This window comes from Polypterus senegalus, chromosome 10, assembly GCF_016835505.1.
Source record: "Polypterus senegalus isolate Bchr_013 chromosome 10, ASM1683550v1, whole genome shotgun sequence".
In the NCBI taxonomy this organism is placed as follows: Eukaryota; Metazoa; Chordata; class Cladistia; order Polypteriformes; family Polypteridae; genus Polypterus; species Polypterus senegalus.
Genome location: NC_053163.1, coordinates 146,863,846 through 146,884,843, shown reverse-complemented (window position 1 = coordinate 146,884,843; position 20,998 = coordinate 146,863,846). Strand labels below are relative to the sequence as shown.

General features: G+C 42.8%; 1 protein-coding gene across 1 annotated transcript in view; it reads right to left on the bottom strand.

The window, feature by feature from the left end:
- The window catches only part of rad23ab (RAD23 homolog A, nucleotide excision repair protein b), a 58,884-nt gene extending 50,579 nt beyond the window's left edge, over nucleotides 1-8,305 (bottom strand). The window contains exon 1 of the mRNA XM_039767015.1: nucleotides 8,113-8,305. Within this exon, the coding sequence (XP_039622949.1) occupies nucleotides 8,113-8,181 (69 nt within the window). The 5' untranslated portion in view covers nucleotides 8,182-8,305. The remainder of the gene's footprint in view (nucleotides 1-8,112) is intronic.
- Nucleotides 8,306-20,998: the final 12,693 nt, after the last annotated feature.

The following is a 20,998-nucleotide window of genomic DNA, read 5'->3' as shown; positions in this document are numbered from 1 at the left end:
CACATAAATAATTTGCTTTCTTACCTCAACCCATTACACAAATACTAGCTGTGCTACCTGTCTAAGGCAGGTTAAAATGTAAGTAATCAACGCAGACCTCAGCGTACTCAGTGTTAATGTTTGCAGTGCACAATTTAGTGGAATGTGTTTTGTAATGCAAGCACTAATTAAAACGCATTGCGTTTACAATTCCAACAGATGGTCCTTCAGAAACATTTGCAGTAATAAAATGCATTACTACAAATGTTTGCAAACCTGCCTCTTCTTTTCCTTTTCACTTAATCTTTCTTTTTAGGTTTTTCTGTCTCTGTCCCATTTCTCTTATCTCAGGCTCCTTTATAACTTCAGCGGGCACGGGGGGCCTTCATTATGAGCCCCAGGGCGCTACTGAAGAAACCGGCTAAACTGACCACATCCGCACTTGAACGTATGCTTCAGCCACTTCTCTCAACACTACCACATGCACTTACACCTGCCCCGAGTGCACTGTTTTAAATAAAAACACACACACAGCCACCAACCGCTAAACACTCCCCAGCAGTTTTACTTTAGTTGTGAACTTGGAGAGGTGTCTGCAAACTCTTAAGAATTACCACCCAGGGCAGAGAAGGTGGACCCACCTGTGCTTGCTGCCCCACTGGCTTTCATAAGAAGACACTGGTGATGCCATATCTTATCTTATCTTATACCATATCACGTTTAAGTTCTCCCGTGGATAAGTCGGGGCTTGATTTTACCATATAATTTCTAGTATTTTATAATGTTGGTCGTATAAGTCGAATGTGGAAAACTCACGCTATTGGTCCAAGAGATTATGATATGTGTGATGGGCAGCTGGGGCCGACGCCCAGCCGGGACGCCCCTGCTGCATATGTTCCGGTAGAGCAACCAAGGGCAGCTCAATACCTCCCCCGGGACACTTGGTGGCAGCGTCCCTGGCCGATGGTGATTCCCCAACCTCCCGCAAAGCCTGGTTGGGAGCCGAGGTGGCCGCTAGGGGGTGCTGCCTGGAATCAACAGCCCGGCTGGATGAGTATTCAGCCCCAATCAGAAGGGCAATTGGGACCAGGTGGTCAAGCACCTGGAACACTTCTGGGTGGACTATAAAAGGGGCCAGCCACCACCACTCGTGAGCCAGAGTCAGGAGGAGGAGGACTAAGCTTGAGGAGGAGTGGTGAAAAAAAAGAGAGAACTGTTGTGGGTCTTGTTGTGCTTTGGGACTGTGTATTACCTGTGGGGTTCAAGGGGAAGACGTGCCCCTGTACAGTAATCCCTCGCTATATCGCGCTTCGGCTTTCGCGGCTTCACTCTATCGCGGATTTTAAATGTAAGCACATCTAAATATATATCATGGATTTTTGCTGGTTCGCTTTCTGGACAATGGGTCTTTTAATTTAGGTTACATGCTTCCTCAGTTTGATTGCCCAGTTGATTTCATACAAGGGACGCTATTGGCGGATGGCTTAGAAGCTACCCAATCAGAGCATGTATTACATATTAACTAAAACTCCTCAATGATATAAGATATGCTTCCCGCGCTGTGCTTGTTTGCTTCTCTCTATCTTTCTCACTCTCTCTGCCTGACGGAGGGGCTGTGAGCAGAGGGGCTGTTTGCACAGAGGACACGGAGGCTCCTCTACAAAATGCAGGTTTATCGCGGTGCTTCTGCATACTTAAAAGCACGTATTGATTTTTTGATTGTTTGCTTTTCTTAGTGAGCGCTCTCTCTGACATTCTCTGCTCCTGACGGCGCTCTTTTGAAGATAAGATATGTTTGCATTCTTTTAATTGTGAGAAAGAACTGTCATCTCTGTCTTGTCATGGAGCACAGTTTAAACATTTGGCTAAAGGGTGTTATGTCATGTCTAGAGGGCTCTAATAATGTTAACAGGGTGGAAGAGTTTATAAGGGCTTAAAATATATAAAAATAACAATTACAAACATATGGTTTCTACTTCGCGGATTTTTACCTATCGCGGGGGGGTCTGGAACGCAACCCCCGCGATCGAGGAGGGATTACTGTATATGTCTAATGGTGACTCTAGAAATCATATGCAAGAAAAAAATATAACATACATACAGAAGTACTGCACCATAGTGTTTCTGGAGTAACATGAGACCAAAATTAGTGTGAGGTAAAACAACGGACCATTCTTTTACAATTGAATGTCAGCATTTTCCTTTGAAAAAATTTTTTTTCATATGCAAGATAGCCCATATTTATTTATATGACATTTCACATGCTGTAGCATTTAAACTACTGCACTAAAAGTATTGAACGTGGCATCACTGTGTAGCCCGAGGATGGGAGTTAACGATGTGCTGGACAGGGCAAACCCTGCTGTGCTCGAATACAGAATGGAAGCAAATCGATTGTCACTAAAGCAGCGCGTACGTTGTGTGCATTTATACTCGGCAAAAAACAACTATGTGGTGGTGAAATGGAGGATAGCAGTTGAGTCTGGAGGCAGTGGCCCTAGTGTGCTAACCATCATAAGAATGAACACAAATTTCGATATCAGCTGTACTGTTTTGTAAGCGAAGGGAGCAAGTAAGCTCAATCATATACATAAATATGGGCCACCCTGTAGATTCAAATTATAAATAATTTTATAATTATAAAGACCATAAACTCGAGTGCAAAAGACTTTCAAATTCAACGATTCAGATCTTTATAAATTCACTGCGTTAAAGGAGATCGGAATTTCTTAAACTATGTGTCGCCACCACTGGGTCACACGTCAGCATTGTATTTAAATGGAATGGGTTGCGGATGGTTTGCAAAGCGGGCCACGGTGATTGCCTCGAGTTTATTAAGGAATTACCATTAATGTGACAGTCATTCTTGATTTCACCCACCTTCCATTCCGATTATCACCCTCTGAAACACGGCAGAGATTCTTCAAGGGGTCCTCTGATGACATCAGTTTTCTAAAGGGGATGTTCACGTGTGGGCATTCAACAACAGGAATGAGTCTCAAAAAACACTAAGAAGGGAAAAACTGGGGCGCGTCAATAAAAGGTAGTAAAATCCCTAATCGACTTATTTCCATACGTGGTAATGTCCAAATAATTGCTAAGAAACAGTTTCATGTCAGCCTTTATTTACTATATCAGGTTTTTCAGCTGGTCACAGGTTTCCAAACTCCAAGCTGAATGTCTATTTAAAGAGCCTGGAAGATCCCAGAAATTGACGTCATGACTTTTAGAAGCTTCTGATTGGCTGACTGTCCTAACTGAGATCACTGGGAGAGCACCGTATTTTAAGGGACTACTTTTATAGGCAGTATCTCGTTGCCTTTGGGAAAATCCAGGCAACTCAACCAAGACATCAAAAAGAAAGCTCTGGACCTTCACAAGTCGGGTTCCTTCTTAGGAGCAATTTCCAAAAAATTGCCAGGACCATAAGCTTGTGTACAAACAACTGTACGTAAACACAATATCTACGGGCCACAAAGACATTACTCTGTTCAGAAAATTAACTCCCAGGGATGAATGAACTTTGTTTGCAAAAGGTTCAACTGAAATCCAAGACAACAACAAGGAGTTGGTGACATCAGAATGTGCCTATGTAACTACAGCTGCCATTAAGCTCCTACTCCAAGACAAATAACTGGCCTGATGGGGTGTTCTGAGTTCAGATGAAATTTGAATTATATGGCCATAATGACCACCGCTACGTATGGAGGAAGAGTCCTAACTGTGACGCATGGGGGTGGCCGCATGATGCTGTTGGGGTAATGAAATTGGAGCACTTCAGAAAATATAAGACATCATGAAAAAGGAAGATGACCTAAAAAGTATGAAGCAACATCTCAAGACATCAGTCAGAAAGTTAAAAACTTGGTCAAAAATGTGTCTTCTAGCAGGATAGGACAGTGAGCCTATGCATACCTCCAAAGTTTTAACAAAACCACCAAGATCCGAATCACATAGATAATTTGTAGGCTGAACTGAAAATGTGTGTCTGAATCCGGTGACCCACAAGGCTGACTTACACCCAATCTGCCAAAAGGAATGGGCAAAAATTCCTGCCACGTAATGTGACAAGCTTGTGGAAGGTGACCCTAGACGTTTGATTAGGTTAACAAAGGCTGGAAATAAACTTGTGCTTAGCTATTATTTTGACACTACAACTTATTGAAATTACGAAAATATCACAACTGACTTTACAGAGGAACTGTTTGTAGACACAGCAAGCTGGACCTGCTGTGTCAGATGTTAATGCCTTTAAATGTTAAACCTATACAGTATATTACATTCTTAATTCTGAATCGCAATCTGATTTTTTAGGTGGTTATCTACCAGGTAGCGCTTGTGGTTGGTCGGCCATTCGGCATACATCCGCCATGTTCTCTCAGTTGCGAGAAACGGCTCATAGATATATGATACAGTATCTGCCAAACAATACAAAGAGCAACCGACATGTGTTTTGCCCCAATTGGGGCTCGGCAGGCATACACACATATGATGATCGAACCTCAGACATCTGCACCTGAGGCTGAGTCTCCGACATTGTGCAATGGTGGCTGCTTCGTTTATTCGACGGGGTGAAGATCGGAGTACAGCAGTACAGTCTTAGTTCTGAATCACAATTGGTTATTTACATACACACACACTCATATATATATATATATATATATATATATATATATATATATATATACACACACTAGGGGGGCCAAACCCTCTGGTGGTGCCTTCAGCGTCCAACCCCCAGTTGCGGTTAAAATCACGAAATTCTATAAATATGTAAAAGAAAAATTCATTATTATTTAACGGAGCAAAAATCATGAAATGAGAAAACAAAATATTTACTCTCTTACCGATTGGATTATTCCCGTCCACTATGCTCGATGAGTATTTATAAGAGACTAAATAAATTATCCATTTGTTTTAACTGACATTCTTATAGATAAAAAAAACTTAAAAAAAAAAAAATGACTCATTTAAATAACAGGAAAAATCACATGAAAACTAAAGTGGTATGCAATGGGTCAACTCGACCGTCAGCTAACTAAATCACCTAAATACAAACGACTTTCTTGACATTTTAGTTTATAATTTAAAAGCAGAAAAAAAATCTGAAAATCAGATCAAAAACATCAAATTAAAGTTAGATAAATTGTGAAAAGAATGATACCAAACATATCTATTTAGGTTTTAAAATAAGCCCAATTTAAAACGTGACACAAAAGTCACATAAAATCATTTCACTTTTTAGGCTTAGGATTTTATATATATATATATATACACACTCAAACTGAATGTCAGAATGGCAAAGAAAGGTGATTTAAGCAATTTGGAGCGTGGCATGGTTGTTGGTGCCAGACGGGCCGGTCTGAGTATTTCACAATCTGCTCAGTTACTGGGATTTTCACGCACAATCATTTCTAGGGTTTACAAAGAATGGTGTGAAAAGGGAAAAACATCCAGTATGCGGCAGTCCTGTGGGCGAAAATGCCTTGTTGATGCTAGAGGTCAGAGGAGAATGAATGGGCCGACTGATTCAAGCTGATAGAAGAGCAACTTTGACTGAAATAACCACTCGTTACAACCGAGGTATGCAGCAAAGCATTTGTGAAGCCACAACACGCACAACCTTGAGGCGGATGGGCTACAACAGCAGAAGACCCCACCGGGTACCACTCATCTCCACTACAAATAGGAAGAAGAGGCTACAATTTGCACAAGCTCACCAAAATTGGACAGTTGAAGACTGGAAAAATGTTGCCTGGTCTGATGAGTCTCGATTTCTGTTGAGTCATTCAAATGGTGGAGTCAGAATTTGGCGTAAACAGAATGAGAACATGGATCCATCATGCCTTGTTACCACTGTGCAGGCTGGTGGTGGTGGTGTAATGGTGTGGGGGATGTTTTCTTGGCACACATTAGGCCCCTTAGTGCCAATTGGGCATCGTTTAAATGCCACGGGCTACCTGAGCATTGTTTCTGACCATGTCCATCCCTTCATGACGACCATGTACCCATCCTCTGATGGCTACTTCCAGCAGGATAATGCACCATGTCACAAAGCTCGAATCATTTCAAATTGGTTTCTTGAACATGACAATGAGTTCACTGTACTAAAATGGCCCCACAGTCACCAGATCTCAACCCAATAGAGCATCTTTGGGATGTGGTGGAACGGGAGCTTCATGCCCTGGATGTGCATCCCACAAATCTCCATCAACTGCAAGATGCTATCCTATCAATATGGGCCAACATTTCTAAGCTTTCAGCACCTTGTTGAATCAATGCCACGTAGAATTAAGGCAGTTCTGAAGGCGAAAGGGGGTCAAACACCGTATTAGTATGGTGGTCCTAATAATCCTTTAGGTGAGTGTGTATATATATATATATATATATATATATATATATACACACACACACAGAGAGAGATAGAGAGAGAGAGTATATATATCTATGTATAGAGAGAGATTATATATATATTTCTATGTATAGAGTATAAATATATATATATATTTATATAAAGATAACAGAATATATATATATATATATATATATATATATATATACATAAATATGAACACACAGAGAAACAAAGATTAGACGCTACATGTAAAATAAACATATAAAAAACACAATTTGTATACTATTATATTTAAAGTATGGGCATACAAATACATATTAAGCATATAAACATACATCTGCATAAAAACAAAAATGTATATTCATCAACAAATATGTAAAACATCTATAAAGTATACACATTGCACTGTACACATTTAAATATAAACATATATAGGGCCAAACATACATACTGCACAGATACAGCACTTGTAAAGTTCAACCACATATGTTACAAATATAATACATGTAAAATTTTAAACAAGCATACAAACTTATTCTTTTATTTGTAAAATATGCAAATTATATACTGTACATGTAAAGTATAGAAACATATTATGTGAGTGCTCTTTTTTATCTTTAGCCAAGTCAGAATTTTTTTTCTTTTTATTTTTCTTTTCTTTTAGTCAGCCTAGTGGGTATTTGACAGAGGGGTTGTTGTTTATTATAATATGGCATTTCTTTATAAATGTATTTATTTATTGAGCTTCTGTAACAAGCCAAATATCCCCTGGTGCTGTCTATTCATTATATAGTGCTTTTCATAGCCACTACCGATCTATCTATGCAGCTACGTATAAAATGTATATACTGTACAGTACATACAAATCCACAATTTCCCTTCACATACACATATCAGGCACACAAAGACACGCTGTATATTGATGCATGGAAGATGTGCGCGTAAATTCCTCAACACTGCTACTCCAAACACAAGCATATGCAAGTACTGAAGCACAAACATACAGCTACATGTAAGCTGTACACACACTGTGAACTTCACATGTAAAATATGAACATAACGCTCCATACAAAACATTAAACACATACTAAAAATGTTTTTATTACGTATACAGTTAGTTAATTCACAGATATATGTAGTCAAATTTTCCAAGCGTACAGTATATAAATGTAGTTAAGTACATGGACAGTATATGGAGGCACACTTTCATGAAGTGAAAGTCCACACAAACCCTCCGATCCACACTGCGTGCCCTTATTTGTGTTCAGCTGCGTCTGCCTGCTCGTCCGCGCCTTTGCTTTTGTATCAGGCGGACAGAAGGACTGGCTGACACTCGGAGCCGGGGCGCCTGATGAGGCCAGCTCTGGTGCCGCTCCAGCTCGTTCCTTGGCAGCCCCGCGCACGCTGCTGTGGAATTTCACGCAAGGCGGCTGGCGCCACGCTGTTTTCGTGTTGTTGTTGTTTTCTCTTTCTGCCTCTCGCTTTTCTCTTTTCGTTTCTGACTGATTGCCCGCGACGCAATCCCGTCCTCCGCTATTCATGGGACGCACGAAGCTCGTGTCATTTCTCTTGGCACGTGTGACGTAATATTTATTGGGGTTCCGCGCGTGCGTGACGTCACATGCCTCAGCGGCTCCCCAGTTTCTGCCCGAGCGGCCAAACGGACTCGTGTCCTCATCTTTCTTAATTTTATTTTGTCCTCCGTGTTCTGTACAGACTAAAGGCCCCGCTGCTGAGCCCAGGCGAACCCCAGAACGGCGCGCCTCCGCTCCACTCACCGTTAGCTCGGGGTCAATCTCCACCTTGAAGGTCTGCTGCTGCAGAGTTTTCAGGGTGATGGTCAGCATTGTGGGGCCGAACGAGCCAAGCCAAGCCGAGCCGAGCCAAGCCGCGCCGAACTCCGGTGCTGTCAGGACGGGCCGCTCTGTGACTCAGCTCTCGCTCTCTTTCTCTCTCTCTCTCTTGCTAGCTCTACCTCTAACTACCAGCAGACGGGCGCCACCTACCGTCTCGTCGACTTCACACGGCCTGAAAAAAATGCAAATTCGAAGCCTTAATCCCCGCCCCAAATTTCAAGCCCGGCACGCCCGACAATAAACTTGGCGGTGGGCTTTCTGCACCCCTGCGACATAAAACTTAAAATATAACGAGCATTCGGGCTTCAGTCCGGTTACCTTTCCCCCCATATATCTTTGTTATATAGCTCCTTTCACATTTTTAATCTAGCCCTTATATCTCTATTCATTTAGATATTTCACCTTTCACATCTATCTTGAGCATGGGAAAGGTGCTATATAAATAAAAAGTATTATTATTATTATTATTATTATTATTATTATTATTATTATCTGTCTCTTTTATATAGTGTCTTTCATATCTTACTATATGAAATAGAATCTTATATGTACTGTATATCTACTGTTTATATAAAAATATATATATATATACACAATATATATGTATGTATATACTCACTGGCCACTTTATTAGGTACACCTTGCTAGAGCCGGGTTGGGCCCCCTTTCGCCTTCAGAACTGCCATAATTCTTCGTAGCATCAATTGAACAAGGTGCTGAAAACATTCCTCATATTGACATGACAGCATCACACAGTTGCTGCAGATTTGTTTGCTGCACATCCATGATGCGAATCTCCCATTCCACCACATTCCAAAGGTGCTCTACTGGACTGGGATCTGGGGGACTATGGGGGCCATCTGAGTACAATGAGCTCATTGTCATGTTCAAGGAACCAGTTTTAGATGATTTGAGCTTTGTGACATGGTGTGTTATCATGCTGGAAGTGGCCATTGGAAGATCATAAAGGGATGGACATGGTCAGCAGCAATACTCAGGTAGGCTATGGCATTTAAATTGATGCTCAGTTGGTACTAAGGGGCCCAAAGTGTGGCATGAACATATCACATATGCTATTACACCACCACCAGTACCAGCCGTTGATACAAGGCAGGATGGATCCCTGCTTTCATGTTGTTGACCCCAAATTCTGACCTCATCGTCCGAATATCAGAGCAGAAATTGAGACTCATCACACCGGGCAATTTTCTCCAGTCTTCTGTTGTTCAATATTGGTGAGCCATTTGAATTGTACGTGCTTCAAGGTTTGACGTGTTGTGTGTTCAGAGATGTTCTTCTGCATACCTCAGTTGTAACGAGTGCTTATTTGAGTTACTGTTGCCTTTCTATCAGCTTCAACCAGTCTGGCCATTCTCTTTTGACTTCTGGCATCAACAAGACCTTTTTGCCCAGAGGACTGTTGTTCACTGGATATTTTCCCTTTTTTGGACCGTTCTCTATAAACCCTAGAAATGGTTGCATGTGAAAATCTCAGTAGATCAGCAGTTTAGTCAGACCTGCTCACCTGGCACCAACAACCATGCCACGTTCAAAGTCACTTCAGTCACCTTTCTTCCCCATTCTGATGCTCGGTTTGAACTTCAGCAGGTCATCTTGACAAGTTCTACAGGCCAAAATGCATTGAATTGCTGCCATGTGATTGGCTGATTAGATATTTATGTTAACAAGCAGTTGTACCTAATAAAGTGGCCAGTGAGTGTATATGGACAAAAGTATTGAGACGCCTGACCATTACACCAATAGTGACTTCAATAACATTGCATTCAAATACATAGACTTTAATGTGAAGTTGGTCCCCACTTTGCAGCCTTAACAGCTTCCACTCTTTTTGAAAGGCTTTCCACAAGATTATGTGTTTCTGTGGGATTCTGTAGAGCATTTATAAGGTCAGGCATTGATGTTGGACAAGAAGGCCAGGTTCGCCATCTCTGTTCCAGCTCATACCAATAGTGTTTGATGGGGTTGAGGTCAGGGTCCTGTGCGGGCCAGTCAAACTCTTCCACATCAAACTCATCCCACCATGTCTTTATGGATCTTGTTTTGTGCACTGGAGGACAGTCATGCTGGAATAGAAAAGGGCCTTTCTCAAACTGTTTCCATAGCTTTGTCCCAAATATTTTGGGATGTTGAAGTATTAAGATTGCTCTTCACTGGAAGTAAGGGGCTGAGCCCAAACCCTGAAAAACAGCCCCACACCATTATCTCTCCTCCACCAAACTTCACAGTTGGCACAATGCAGTCAGGCAGGTAACGTTGTCCTGGCAAATGGCAAACCTAGACTAGTATACTAACCCCTACTTTCTCTGCTGTTTTTTTTCAGTTTTTCTGGGGCGGTGATCTGCGCCCCCCACCACCTGATCAGGGCACCATGCAGTCCCTATATTGATGGATTGGAGGCAAGATGTCCACATGACCATGTGAAAGCCATGAGGACTGATTGAGATCATTTGTTAGGTAGAATGCGCAGTGGGGCTTGGGTGGTCTTGTGCCCTCGGAACCCCTGCAGATTTTTTTTTTTCTCCAACCTTCTGGAATAATTTTTTTTTGTTTTCCTGGCCATTACTTTATTCTTTGTTATTTAGTATTACCTAATCTTATTTTTTTTTATATTTTATAAACTTTTCTTTCTTCATCTTATAAAGCTAAGTTGTTTGTATGAAAATGGGCTATAGAAACGCTTGCCTTTACACAGACATAAACTTTAATGACATCCATCCATCCATTTTCCAACCCGGTGAATCCGAACACAGGGTCACGGGGGTCTGCTGGAGCCAATCGCAGCCAGCACAGGAACCAATCCCAGGCAGGGTGCCAACCCATCGCAGGACACACACAAACACACACTAAGGGCTCGCCAGTCCACCTAACCTGCATGTCTTTGGACTGGGGGAGGAAACCTACGCAGACACGGGGAGAACATGCAAACTCCACGCAGGGAGGACCCAGGAAGTGAACCCGGGTCTCCTAACTGCGAGGCAGCAGCGCTACCACTGCGCCACCCACTTTAATGACATCCCATTCTTAATACAGAGGCTATAATATGGAGTTGTCCCACCCTTTGCAGCCATAACAGCTTCAACTCTTCTGGGGAGGCTTTCCTCAAGGTGTAGGAGTGTGTGTGTTTATGGGAATTTTGGATCTGGAGAGCATTTGTGAGCTCAGGCACTAATGTTGGACGAGAAGGCCTGGCTCATTCGCAGTCTCCGCTGTAATTCATCCCAAAGGTGTTCTGTCAGGTTGAGGTCAAAGCTTTGTGCAGGCCAGTCAAGTTCTTCCACACCAAACTCGCTGCTCCATTTCTTTATAGACCTTGCTTTGTGCACTGGTGCGTGCGCAGTCATGTTGCCATCCCCAAACTGTTCCCACAAAGTTGGGAGCATGAAATTGTCCAAAATGGCTTCGTATGCTGAAGCATTAAAAGTTCCTTTCACTGGAACTAAGGGGCCAAGCCCAACCCCAAAAAAACAACCCCACACTGTAATGCCCCCTTCACCAAAATTTACACTTGGCACAATGCAGTCAGGGAAGTACTGTTCTCCTGGCAATTGTCAAACCGGACTCGTCCATCGGATTGCGTGATTCATCACTCCAGAGGACACGTCTCCACTGCTGTACAGTCCAGTGGCGGTGGGCTTTACACCACCGGCTCAGAAGCTTTGCATTGCACTTGGTGATGCGGCTGCTCAGCCATGGAAACCCATTCCATGAAGCTCTCTCTCTACGCTGCACTGTTGTTGAGCTTTTGGGGGTCTGTAGCTATTGACTCTGCAGAAAGTTGGTGACTTCTGCACACCTCAGCTCTGTGATTTTACGTGGCCTACCACTTCGTGGCTGAGTTGCAGTTGTTCCCAATTGCTTCCACTTTGTTATAATACCACTCACAGGTAACCGTGGAATATTTAGTAGTGAGAAAAAATTTCACCCTCTGCCGGGGTTAAATGGGGTTTTAACCAAAGGCATCTGCTGTAAATATACATAGTTGTGGAAAGACACTATCCATAGATAGAAAAACACATGTATAAATATGAGGAAGGTGCTATGTAACCTTTCAGCAGCATCATGAACCACTCCTTGCTTATCTCTTCCCTTAATTAACTCTTAATCTGTGGTTCTGCTCCAAGTCCAGCCTTTCCAATCAATTCTTTTTGTGTCTCCTGGTCTAACTCCTTGTCTTCTCCACATAACTCTTCAAAAGTGTGCCTCAAGGATCAGCGTGGGGTCCAACGTGGGGTCCACTTCTACATTTGCTCCTTAGGCAATGTTATTTCTTCTCATGGCTTCTCCTACCACCTCCATGCTGATGATGCACAGATCTTCCTCTCATTTCCTACTTACAGCCCACAGGTTTCATCCCACACTTCCAGCTGTCTCTCAGTCACATCTTTATGGATGTGATGTCCCAGGTGCTTACAGATTTGGGCTCATATTCCATGTCCCTGGACATCGCTAGTCATAACCGAGGTGGACTAAGACAATGAGGACACAAACAATAAGTTATGGTGGGCTCCTGTCCAAAAGTCTGGTGTAGTTCAATAAAATCTTCAATAAATAGTCCATACAGTATTGAGGTGTAGAAAGTAACATCAATAAATAGGTTCAATAATTAGGTAAAAACCAGGAACGAAAACTACAGTCAGGGTCATCTTAGCTCAGCGTGTCTCCAGGGCTTCACTCTGTTGTCTCCCCTGCTCACCCACATGGATCCTCTCAGCAGGGCTGAGGCGCCAACACATGCAGTTAACCTGTTGTTCCGCTTGAAAGTTCCCAAGTATTTAACTCTCCAACAGTCTGAAAAATATCCACTAGAGGGAGAAAATCCCATCAAAAACCCTGGCTAGACACCCAGAGGGGCAAGCAGAATATTAATTAATTAAGAAACAGGTATTACTAGCTAAGCCGAGGCAAGGTTTACTATTTACTATTTAAATTAAATTTACTATCTTACTCTTCTTCATTTATTCATATGGTTTAGTACAATGCTATATACTGTATACCCTGCCATTCTTTCTGAAACTCTGTGAAGTGCCTTGAGCATGGAAAAGGCGCTATATAAATAAAATGTATTATTATTATTATTATTATTTTTGTTAAGGTATGCTCCAAAACATGGCTGGAGGTAGAGCGATTCAAACAGAGGCTGGCATGTGAGTGAGTAGGGTACTGCCCGGCTTCCCACTCCAGATGTCCCAGTTCCCCCTACCCTCGGCCTGCAGCCTCTCCCTCGGATTTGCGCGGAATAAATCGCTCCTGCAAGCGGACTATGATATGTAGTGCAACGAAAAAAGTCGCAAAATCAACCTGAATGTTCAAGCAAATTATAGAAAAAAATATTTGAAAAGCGACCAGACAGACAGCGATTGGATTTCTTATATATAGAGATTATTATTGGGTCACTGGAGCTTCTTACTCTTGAACACGCTCTACACAATTGTCCAGGAGAAAAACAATCCTGCATTAGATCAATTCCTGCTTTTCGTAGTGACTTGATTTTTCTTGACAGAATCATAATCTTACAGGAAAGTGTATTCTTATGGATTGAAATGGGTAATCAGTTATGTACACTCCTGAGCACCTTGTTTCCGAGTGCCTTGCCGAACTCTTGCGCTGCCCCCTGCCACGCACCTGTCAGTCACTCCTCTCCCGCCCCCTGCTGTGCAGCTGTCATCTCCTGCGGTGGCCCAGAAGTGTGAAGAGGCTGTGCTCTTGTGTTTTGCTCCATTCACCTCAGAAGTTGGATGTCAGAGCTCAGAATGACATCACACCCGAGTTGTCTACATTCCAGTAAAACATTCGGAAAATCAATATGGATGCGTCCGGAAAACATTTGTGGTGCTTGCTCCATCAGAATAAATAGCAGTTTATAAAAAATACAGTACCCGATATTTTGTGCATCCTAGCTCTGTAGCAACATGTCCGCAGATACAAGCTGGAGAGCCCAGTGTGTGTGGCTGACTTACTGAGACACAGACAGACAGACGTGCTAATAAACAAGTGTAACTCTACACCTCTCACTAAAGTTTGCAGTGTACGTCGCCATTTTGGATCGACATCATGGTCTGAAGTGTGACAAACTTGGACTTGACAGACCAGCTCTGAATTTTCAACTTGGAAATTCGACTTAGGCGGGTATTCCAGTTGAAAATTCCAAGTAGGAACTTGGAACTTCCGACTTCTCACTTTAAATAGAATGCAGCATGACTGCAGCCTGTATTCCCTATGAGGTCAGTCACGTATAGAGATATCTGTGAACCCAAAGGTGGACACCGAAGGTCATAAAGGAGGACAAAGGAGAACGCGTCCCGTTCTGTTCACGAAACATTATAAATTGTGTGTTATAATGAAAACTTTAAAAACAACTAATCTGACAGGTGACAAAACGAGTCATCAAAATTAAACGTTATTGTGTAACTATCCGTCTGTCCATCCATTATCCAACCCGCTATATCCTAACTACAGGGTCACGGGGGTCTGCTGGAGCCAATCCCAGCCAACACAGGACGCAAGGCAGGAAACAAACCCCGGGCGCCAGCCCACCGCAGGGCACATTGTGTAACTATGCAGTTTTTCATATTTTTTTAGTTGAGGCGACTTTTCGCAGAAGTTCATCATTCCCGGCAAAACAGGCCTGGAATTCCAGATGAGAAACTGTTCTTAAAATTGCACTTTGTAAGAAGAATTCCTCAGACAGAGTCGACGGACAGTCTGATTTCGTTCTTTTGTCCACTGTGCGTTGATCAAGGAAAATCCTCTTTCAACGCTGGTATTGTTGCCCAGGAATGGAAAAGAAAAATTTGCAGATTTTAAGCAACCCTGAGTAACTGGCTTCATTTGTACAACTTGCGTGTTTCTGTGTTTTTCACTGGTAACGTGTTCTAAATCAGTCGTAAGTTTGCAGATGATACCAAGAGAGGTGGATTAGCAGATATTTTGGAATCCGTTATATCATCACAGAAGGACTTGGACAGCAGACAGGCTTGGGCAGATGACATTTAATGTCAGTAAATGTAAAGAATTACACATAGGAAGTAAAAATGTTAGGTTTTAATACACAATGGACGGTTGGAAAATCGAGAGTTCACCTTATGAGAAGGATTTAGGAGTCGTAGTGGACTCTAAGCTATCGACTTCCAGACAGTGTTCAGACACCATTAAGAAGGCTAACAGAATGTCAGGTTATATAGCGCCTTGACGTGTGGAGTACAAGTCACAGGAGGTTCTGCTCAAGCTTTACAACACACTGGTGAGGCCTCATCTGGAGTCCTGTGTGCAGTTTGGGTCTCCAGGCGACAAAAAGGACATAACAGCACTTGAGAAGGTCCAGAGAAGAGCAACAGGGCTGATTCAGGGCTACAGGGGATGAGTTATGAGGAACGAATTAAAGAGCTGAGCCTTTACAGTTTATAAGAGGAGACCTTACTAAAATATTTAAAATTATAAAGGGAATTAGTCCAGTGGATCGAGATGGTTATTTTAAAATGAGTTCATCATGAACATGGGGACACAGTTGAAAACTTGTTAACATTAGGAAGTTTTCTTTACACAAAGAACGATAGACACTTGGAATAAGCGACCAAGTAGTGTGGTAGACAGTAAGACTTTAGGGACTTTCAAAACTTGACTTGATGTTTTTTTTGGAAGAAATAAGTGGATAGGACTGGCGAGCTTTGTTGGGCTGAATGGCCTGTTCTCGTCTAGAGGGTTCTAATGTTCCACCCTCGTTTGCAACGGACATGTAAGAATCACAAACCAAACACTTTGATTCGTTTTCGGTGCGTCCTTCACCAATCACGGATACTTTGTTGTCATGTGGTCCGAGAATTTGCCTTTCCTCTTGTTAGTGTTACTGCTAGACGACATTTTTCGATAAAAGACTACTGCATATTCGTGTAACAAGTAATGACAACACAAAATGGCGCATAGCCGTATTTTGTTTTCGATAAAACATAGATGGTTTATGTAAAACGTAGAGATGATAGAGTGCGATTTCAGCCAATAACACGGTCAAGTTAGCCAGATCACAACGCCGAAGAGGAGAACATGTCCTCTCTTTGACGGAAGTCTGGTAATCCTAGTCACGTAACACTCCGACATCACAGATCACCCACAACGTCAGTCACGAAACGGCCATCGAATGCCCGACTACACTATGGTTAAGATTAGGGTTGTGAAAGAAATAGCCGGACACACAATGAAGGTTTGGGGCAGCCACCCATATGGTTTTCCTGGCTACAAAAACCTTAAATTTGCATACAGCGTGTACAGGTTAGGGTCCAAAACAGAAGTGTTTAAGTATGGAGGGATGAGGGGTTTTTATAGGTTGCCGGGACAGGAAGGATTTCTCATGGTTGGTATGCAGAGACAAAAGAGAGAGGCCTGGCACGGAATTGGCGTTTCCTGGTCCCTTTGGTAGACTCCCAAGTGCACTTGTGTGACAGGGTTTAAATATCGTTAATGGTGTTTGTTTCCTTATTCATGACAATGACTTCTTTAAAAGACGGTTAGACGTCCTACAGCCATCCTATTGAGAGTCGTGGGCTGAATTGGAGCCGACATTACTGAGACCCATTGCCCAGAAATCACGAGATCTCCGTTCCATTACTGCTTTAGAACAACCGGGTTTAGAAGACGGATAATGGACGGACCTCAGAATGTCGCTGAAATACGCAATCACACGAGATTTTCTGTTTACTCTCCCGCCACCTGGAGTCACTAAAATGGCAACACCAAGCAAGTCTGCATAGGATTTACAAATGGACAAAACTCTCCCTAACGATAAGCCAATTTCCACGTCAGGTTCATATTTTACAAATCCCGACTTTTGCGTCTTGCGCACGTTTCTGGGCATAAGCAAGTCTCATACGTGAGGCCCCTGGGGTTGGAGTTTTCTTTCACGTTTTTCTCAATTGGATTTGTCAGTCAGTCATTTTCCAACCCGCTATATTCTAACACAGGGTCATGGGGGTCTGCTGGAGCCAGTCCCAGCCAGCCCAGGGCGCAAGGCAGGAGCAAATCCCAGGCAGTGCACCGCAGGACACACACACCAAGCACATACCAGGGACAATTTAGGATCACCAATGCACCTAACCTGCATGTCTTTGGACTGTGGGAGGAAACCCACGCAGACACGGAGAGAACATGCAAACTCCACTCCTTAGGTCTCCTTACTGCGAGGCAGCAGTGCTACCACTGCGCCACGGTTCTGCCCATTCGATTAGATTTGGTTTAGTGAATTTGATCTCTTTTCACTATTCCTCCATTACTTTAATCTGTTTTGGCTCCTATGGTTAAGTTTATCCCAAACCTAATTCACCTTCCAATCACAAGGCTGGCTTTGTCTCATCCGTAAACACATAAACGCCAGCGGCTTCATTTATAAAGCATGCGTATGCACAAAAAGAGACTTGAAATGTGCGCATACGACTTCCACCGCCAACATAAAAGCAATTTTGATTGAGAAACACGTTTATATTTATGACAACATGCGTATGCAGCATTTCAGAGAAACTGGGAAACGACAAGACCCTCAATCAAGTGCTGAAATGCAGCCAAATCATCTAAATGACGACTCACAATCATATTTCAGAGCGCCGAGTTATTATAATGGGTGCCGATGTGACTTCAAAAGTGATGAAGATGATGCACAACCTTTATTTTAGTTACCTTTTAAGCAGGCCAAAGCTGCAGATTTGCACTGTTTTTTGGTCGGGGAACTGGCCGACAGCTCAGGAATACGTCAGCCAAGCTCCACTCTGTCCTGGAAGCCATTAACCCACCGGCGAGGTGCCATATCCAGTTTTTGTATGGTCTGGGCATACGTCCATAAAACACAACGGGTATCAGAAGTCAATTGGCAGCCTTGTCTGGTTCTCCTAACATAATCGTGGCAATTTACTGCACTTGTACTGTAGTAAGGTCATGTAGAGAGAATGAAACTGCTTCTGTTAGCCAGGCTCAGGGACACTCCATTAATGCACAAGTCACCTGTGATGCGGCCAACTAAACGTTGTGGATCAGCGGCCTGGGTCGGCCTCGGACTCATTCATTTTATTTTGAGGGAAAGTAGCTCTGACACCTTACACTCTTCCTGGACCCCCAGAGTGCCACACATGATCTTGCGATCTCCGTTCAGATACTCTTGAAAGCAGGGGGTGAGGTCATAATGCAAAATATGGGAATATCTGCATATAACATTGCATATTTATGAGGTTGATTAGCATGCACCAAATATGGATGGGGCAGGGGCAACCAGTGCTATGATTTCTCAGGGAAGGGTACAGGCTTTACAAACTAGTAGTCTGCACCCTGAAATAGGGTGGGGAGAACTTCTCACGTATATGAAAAAAAAAACCAAAGACTAAGCTCAAGAGCACATGTAAGGTGGGTGTCCAACTCAAAAACGTTTTCTAAAAAGCACCCAAAGCAATGGTTTCACACATAGAACATAAAACGTCTGTTGCTGTGGCTGCTATTGACACATGTTCAGCAGCGCTGCTGCAGTGACCAGATGGGGGAGTCTCGATAGTCCGCAACAATGCACTGTGAGCTGGCTGCCTGCCCACCTTCACACAGCAGGTGGCAGTCGCAGTGTGAAGAAATATGGTTTGTACCTCTTATCATAAGTAGTGGTCTTCACAGGTGCACAATGCTGTAGGCACAGCAGCCTAAAGAACTTAATCTTGGGTGGTTATAGGGTAGGAGTAACTTGACCCAGACTTGTGGGTATTAGCTACAGCTTACAATCAAAGGATTAAACTTTGAAACCAAGAGTGGTATTACCCACCATTCTAACCTGGAAAACCACTGTACTCATTCTCTTAATTCACATTCTACTAAAGAGGGAGGTGTTGTTGGAGCCTATGCCAGCAAGTATTAGGGGGAGGCTGCAACCTCTGGCCTGGTGAAGACACACCAGGTGCCAATTTAGCAACATTAATCCATCGAACTTGTGGAAGGGATCATCAAAGGGGGACAACACACAAAGTCCATGCATGGAGAACCCCCACACATGAACCCTGCCCTCAAACTATGAACATACAGAAGCTGTCAAAGGGCCTCTTACCACTGCCCTCCAATGCCCAGGTTGTTGCCAAGTGCAGGTCTCTCATTGCTGTTTTCCTGGATGCAATCAATTATTTTCCTTTCACCGCACCTGCCCTTTAAGTCCCATCCCCATTGTTTACAAGCTCAGCTTTAATTTCTAATTACGTATATGGTCTAGTCAGACTTCTTCAGTATGCCATCTGTCTGCAAGGTTCACTCTCCCTATTGCTCTTAAGCACATCACCTCCCCACTCTCCAGTTTCATTGCCCTTTCGTAGCCACCATTGCTGTAGTTGCATCTGTTGTTTAGAAGTGTTTGTCTAAAGTAGACAAAATAGATGCCATGCTCTATTCCCATCCATTACATGATCCAAAAGGCACAGCCCAAAGCCATGACCCTTTTCAGGATTAAAAAAAAAAAAAAACCCACCACCCCCACAAAACAGGACTAAAGCATATGTAAGTACATATTTTCAGACAAAACTGGATTAGGTTATAGGATTTTGCCCAAACTGCACAGAGACTAGCTTAGCTTCTCAGGTACATGGGTAGAAATCCCCTACGGAAAAAGCATCAGTGCATTATGTTGACAACTTCATGTAAAATACCACCCTAATCATTAAAGCAAATCCCCACACACTACTCAGAAAGGGGATTTAAAAAGAAAGCAGAGATTTGAATATGTGAAGTCTAGAATTAAAGGCATCTAACTGACTGGTTACTTTACAAGGGGTACACACACGGTGTGCCATCTTATCATAAGTAGTGGTCTTCACAGGTGCACAATGCTGTAGGCACAGCAGCCTAAAGAACTTAATCTTGGGTGGTTATAGGGTAGGAGTAACTTGACCCAGACTTGTGGGTATTAGCTACAGCTTACAATCAAAGGATTAAACTTTGAAACCAAGAGTGGTATTACCCACCATTCTAACCTGGAAAACCACTGTACTCATTCTCTTAATTCACATTCTACTAAAGAAACACACTGTTTAAGGATAAAGAGCAGGCACTGGCCAGGAAAATCCTAGTTTATCATCACATGCCCAAAGTTTTTGCCTTTACATATTATCTTAGTTATTTCCATTTATGTATGCACAAATTTTCATACTTGCTCAGGGTCTGGGCGATTACACACCTTGAATTTGCACACAGTTGGCTTTTTAGATTGTATACTAGGTGCAGGCCAGTGAATAACTTCACACAACCATTGTTCAAATAAGCCCATATTTTCTTGTCTAGCACATGTGTAGTCAAACAGGACCACCTGGTCACAATTCTAGATACACATGTTTGCTAACGGGGGGTACACAAGCCAGAACAATGGATGATTATGTCCCTAATACCTCAGCAGATGCTCAAAGTATAAAGGCAGCCTTAGACTTGTCTAGGGCACTCCACTTCAGCCTTTCCCTGCACCATCAGGGGCAAGTAACTGCACAACAGTCAAACTATCCTAACCCACCACTTTAGGATGGAAAACTCTGGCCTGTAAATTAAAGACAGCAGTACTAAATATGGCACCATTGTGCTTCCCAGTTCATAGGCTGCACAACCTACAAAAACGTTAAGAAAATGGACACTGCTACTTACCGATTATGGAAGGAGCCACACTATTTATAGCCTGTACATTGACAAATGCCAACTACAGCACCTTTTCAAAATGTAAAGTTAATGCATCAAAAGATTTTTCATCAACAGTACCCTCCTTGTTGTCCAACTCCAATATTTTGACACTTGAAGCAAACAG